The sequence below is a fragment of the Salarias fasciatus genome, chromosome 6, assembly GCF_902148845.1.
Source record: "Salarias fasciatus chromosome 6, fSalaFa1.1, whole genome shotgun sequence".
NCBI lineage: Eukaryota > Metazoa > Chordata > Actinopteri > Blenniiformes > Blenniidae > Salarias > Salarias fasciatus.
In genome coordinates this window covers 2,992,569-2,997,568 of record NC_043750.1, presented here as the reverse complement: position 1 = coordinate 2,997,568, position 5,000 = coordinate 2,992,569, and the positions used below count along the sequence as shown (strand labels likewise).

General features: G+C 56.7%; 1 protein-coding gene and 1 pseudogene across 1 annotated transcript; both read right to left on the bottom strand.

The window, feature by feature from the left end:
- LOC115390446 (syntaxin-3-like) overlaps positions 1 to 66 on the bottom strand; it is a 12,628-nt pseudogene extending 12,562 nt beyond the window's left edge.
- Positions 67 to 2,601: 2,535 nt separating this feature from the next.
- LOC115391117 (anti-Muellerian hormone type-2 receptor-like) lies at positions 2,602 to 3,319 on the bottom strand. Its single transcript, XM_030095227.1, has 3 exons — positions 3,187 to 3,319; positions 2,976 to 3,112; positions 2,602 to 2,718 (listed from the first exon to the last, which is right to left on the bottom strand). Exons 1-3 carry the CDS (start codon positions 3,317 to 3,319, stop codon positions 2,602 to 2,604), a joined length of 387 nt encoding a protein of 128 aa, XP_029951087.1.
- Between the last annotated feature and the right edge of the window lie 1,681 nt (positions 3,320 to 5,000).

Sequence of the window (5,000 nt, the reverse complement as noted above, 5' to 3'; positions counted from 1 at the left end):
GGCCGGACCGGATCAGACGGCGGGAACGCTTCCTACCTCCTTCAGCTGCGCCAGTCGGTCCTTCATCCTGACGGCCGGAGCTCAGCGAGTCAACAAGAAGAATAACGACGGGAGAGAAACCCGAGGAGAGCAGAGGAGAGCTGCGAGAGGAGAGGAGAGGAGAGCTGCGAGAGGAGAGGAGAGCAGAGCTGCGAGAGGAGAGGAGAGGAGGAGAGGAGAGCTGCGAGAGGAGAGCAGAGCAGAGGAGAGGAGAGCAGAGGAGAGGAGAGGAGAGGAAAGCTGCGAGAGGAGAGCAGAGGAGGAGACTCCACCAACCTGAAGGCCACTAAGCTCCTAAGACCGGATTAGGACAGCAGTGAGGACACTAAAGCTCCGAGTCCCCCCTCCCTCACTACCTGCTGTCCTGTGCTGCCACGACACACACACACACACACACACACACACACACACACACACACACACACACACACACACACACACACACACACACACACACACACACACACACACACACTCCTGCAGCTCCTGGATGGTTGTTCTGATTTGGACAGAATGGTTTGTTGTTCTTACTGAAGCTGTGCTGCCTGCAGGTGATTGAGAAACAGAACCTGAACCCAGCAGAACCTGAACCCAGCAGAACCTGAACCCAGCAGAACCAAACCGTTTTTTTCTACTGAAAGAACAGAATCTGGATTTCTTCCTGTTGACTGATTAGTTGAAATATTTGTAAAAATACAGAGAAACTCTCCGAGTCTCCAGCAGGTCCCACTAACCCTTCACAACCCGAACCCTTCACAACCCGAACCCTTCACAACCCGAACCCTTCACAACCCGACCCTTTCACAACCCGAACCCTTCACAACCCCGACCCTTCACACTGATTATTAGTGCTGCAACAAGTAATGTCACATAACCCCCACCCCCGTGTCTCCATCTCAGCTCTTAGTGTTGTCGACAGTTGGACCATGAGGGACCAGAATGTCCAACCTGTCTCTCTCTCCTGGTGTGTCTCCTTCCACCTTCATACAGTCGTAGAACCAGAACTTAAGAACCCTAAATGGACCCTGACCTGGGCCCTGACCTGGACCAACATGACCTTCAGACCTCCAGGCTGAGATCTAAACTCCCCTTTTAGTCCAGATCATTAGAAAAGGTGTTAGAGACTCAACTTACATGTTTTTACAAACCCACCACCTTTAGACCGGATCCAGTCCAGCTGGGGACGAGGTGACGGAGCAGCGGGACGGCCGAGCCAATCAGCGCTGCCGCTTTTTGTTTTTGAATATTTTTGGCAGCAACCAGCAGAGCCAGAGGCTGTGCCTGGCGAGGACAGGACAGGAAGGACGTTCTCTCCTGTCTCCACGTGTCGAAAAGCCCGAGCTAAAACTAAAGCTAACCCTGAGAGAAGCTGGAGCTCAGGCTAACCCTGAGAGAAGCTAGAGCTGAAGAGCTAAAGCTAACCCTGAGAGAAGCTAGAGCTGAAGAGCTAAAGCTAACCCTGAGAGAAGCTGGAGCTCAGGCTAACCCTGAGAGAAGCTAGAGCTGAAGAGCTAAAGCTAACCCTCAGAGAAGCTGGAGCTAAAGCTAAAGCTAACCCTGAGAGAAGCTAGAGCTGAAGAGCTAAAGCTAACCCTCAGAGAAGCTGGAGCTCAGGCTAACCCTGAGAGAAGCTAGAGCTTAAGCTAAAGCTAACCCTGAGAGAAGCTAGAGCTGAAGAGCTAAAGCTAACCCTCAGAGAAGCTGGAGCTAAAGCTAAAGCTAACCCTGAGAGAAGCTAGAGCTGAAGAGCTAAAGCTAACCCTGAGAGAAGCTAGAGCTGAAGAGCTAAAGCTAACCCTGAGAGAAGCTAGAGCTAAAGAGCTAAAGCTAACCCTGAGAGACGCTAGAACTAAAGAGCTAAAGCTAACCCTAAGAGAAGCTAGAGCTGAAGAGCTAAAGCTAACCCTGAGAGAAGCTAGAGCTAAAGAGCTAAAGCTAACCCTGGGAGAAGCTAGAGCTAAAGAGCTAAAGCTAACCCTCAGAGAAGCTAGATCCTCTGAGACACCGTCCGTCGGGCATGGGACTCGTCCAGGAATTCAGCGACCAGCCGATCATCCACGTTCGCTCCTCGCTGGGGACGGAGACGCTGAGGGACGGTGGAGGTGGAAACGCTGTCCCGCAGCACTTCGGCAGGGACAGCAGGTGCAGGTGTGTGAAGACAACAGGGAAACCATATCCCCAGGGTCGGGCCGAGGTTCCGGAGTCTCGCTGACAACAGGACGGCGGACGTCCTTCTCCATATTGTCCCGGAAGACACGCAGGACAGGACTGTTCAAACTTTATTGAGGAGTCAGAACAGAACAGAAAGACGAAGTGGACCTGCGAGACAGCGAAGTCTGGGGACAGCGGTCCAGCCGAGGATCTGCTCCGGCGTTTCTACAGCAGCACGGAACATTCCGGCGTTCAGGTTCATCGAGCAACAGCGTGAAGAAGAAGAAGAAGAAGAAAAAGAAGAAGAAGAAGAAGAAGAAGAAGAAGAAGAAGAAGAAGAAGAAGAAGAAAAACAACAACAACAACAACAACAACAACAACAACACACCGCGACACGAAGCAGATGGGACGTCATGCGGAGCTCCGGGACTGGAGGGACATCAGCCGGTCCACCACGCACTGAGCGGACAGCCGGGCGTCTGGCTCGGCGTCCCAGCAGTCCGTCAGCAGCTCCGCCAGCGCCGGACCCTGACGAGAGAACACCGGTTCAATGCCCGGAACCAGGACCCGGAACCTGGATCCAGGACCCGGAACCTGGACCTGGATCCAGAACCTGGAACCTGGATCCAGGACCCGGAACCTGGATCCAGGACCCAGAACCTGGACCTGGATCCAGGATCCAGAACCTGGATCCAGAACCCGGAACCAGGACCTGGAACCAGGAGCCGGACTCAGACCCAGACCCAGAACCGGACCCAGAACTGGACCGGGCCATGCAGGGTTACCTGTGGCAGCAGAGCCCAGTGCTCCGGGACCGACGGCCTCCTGTCCATGTAGGACACGTGCTGGACCAGAGTCTCCAGGGACACAGTGGCTCCCAGCTCCAGCTCATAGGGCAGCAGGTGCCCTGGAGCAACGCCGTCTGCACACAGGACCAGAACCAGGACCGGGACTGGGTCAGCAGGATCCGTCCTCCATCACTCACCTGACAACCACCGTCCACGTCCGTCTCCCGCCCCTCCGACACACACTGGACCGTCCTCCGTCTCAGCACCGGTGGGGAAAAGCCCTGGAGGACGTCACAAAGCGCCAGGTTGCTGGTTTGATTCCTCTGCCAAGCACCGCCCATCATTCGCCAAACAGACGTCCTGCGATAAAACAAGTCCGGTCCCGAACGCGCATTCAACTGGCGGCGAAAATCCCGACGGTGCGTCAGGTGCGTTTTGGCGGTGTGTCAGGGTGTTCTGGTGTCGGGGTGTTCTGGTGTCAGGGTGTTCTGGTGTTCTGGTGTCGGGGTGTTCTGGTGTCTGGGTGTTCTGGTGTTGGGGTGTTCTGGTGTCGTGGTGTTCTGGTGTCGGGGTGTTCTGGTGATGGGGTGTTCTGGTGTTGGGGCGTTCTGGTGTTCTGGTGTCGGGGTGTTCTGGTGTTGGGGTGTTCTGGTGTCGGGGTGTTCTGGTGTCTGGGTGTTCTGGTGTTGGGGTTTTCTGGTGTCGTGGTGTTCTGGTGTCGGGGTGTTCTGGTGTTGGGGTGTTCTGGTGTCGGGGTGTTCTGGTGTCGGGGTGTTCTGGTGTCAGAAGCACCAGAGCATGATGCTAAGCTAACACAGGAAATAAAGTCGGAAGCTCCGCTTTCCACCACAGACACGACGCATCAACGCGATGTCGTCGGGAACGCTGTTCAGCTTCAGACCTCAAAATTGTTCAACTTCTTGCAACTTCTTGCAGGGGGCCTGGGTCGGTGGGTGCCGGTTCATGTCCGGGTAGCCGGGGTGTCCTGGGGCGGGTGTGGCTGGGGGCCCTGGGCCCTGGTGCCTGGGGGCTGTCCCCTTAAATTAGGGTGGGGGGGGTCGGCCTGGCTGGGGGGGCCGGTCGGCTCGGGCGTGCTGCCGCTCCCTGGGTCGGCGCATTCCCTGGTGTCTGGTTGCTGCCCCGGAATCCAGGGCATCGGGGTGGGTGGTTGTGGGTGGGGGGGGGGGGCGGGGTAGATATGGGGGAGGTGGGGGTGGGCTGTGGGGGTTAGGGGGTTGGGGAAGGTGTGTGTGCGTGTACGTGCATGTGTATATGTGTGTGTGGGTGTGTATGTGTGAGTATGTATGCATGTTATTGTATGAGTGGGTATGTATGTATGTGTATGTGAGTGTGTATCTGGATATGTATGTATATGTGTGTGAGGGTGTATGTGTAAGTATGTATGTGTGTGTGGATGTGTGTGTATCTGTAAGTATGTATGTATGTCTGTATGTGTGGGTGTATATGTGTGGGCGATTGGAGGTATGTATGTGAGGAGAGAGTGCGGTGTCCTGTGGGGGGGGGGCCCCGGTGGGCCTGGGGGCGGTGGGCCCTGGGTCTGGGTCCTTCTGCTGCCCCCTGTCTGTCCTCACCTTCACTCCCCCTGATGCATGATGGGTGTGTGCTTCTTGGGTCGGTGGCTCTCTGGCTATGGTCGCTGTCCGCCCTGGTCCTGGGGGGGTGGCGCTCCTGGCCCTGTCCTTCATCAGGGGGCTCCTGGGTGACGGGGGTGCTGCGGCATCCCCGGACCCCCCTCTCCCCCAGCTCTCATGCACACACACGTAGGGCTTTGGGAGGCGGGCTTATCAGGTTGGGTGTGGTGGAGGGTGGAGGGTGGAGGGTGGAGGGGGGGGGGGGGGGGGGGTGGAGGGGCCGTCTAAGTGGCCTCAATCACTGCAGCCTTCGGTGGCTCGCCTCTCAGTCTTAACTGCACTTAGTCATCTAACACGACCAAATACATGCAAACACACACGTCGGGGGTCTTGGCGCGCTGTGTCGGGGGGGGGGGGGGGGGGGGGGGGG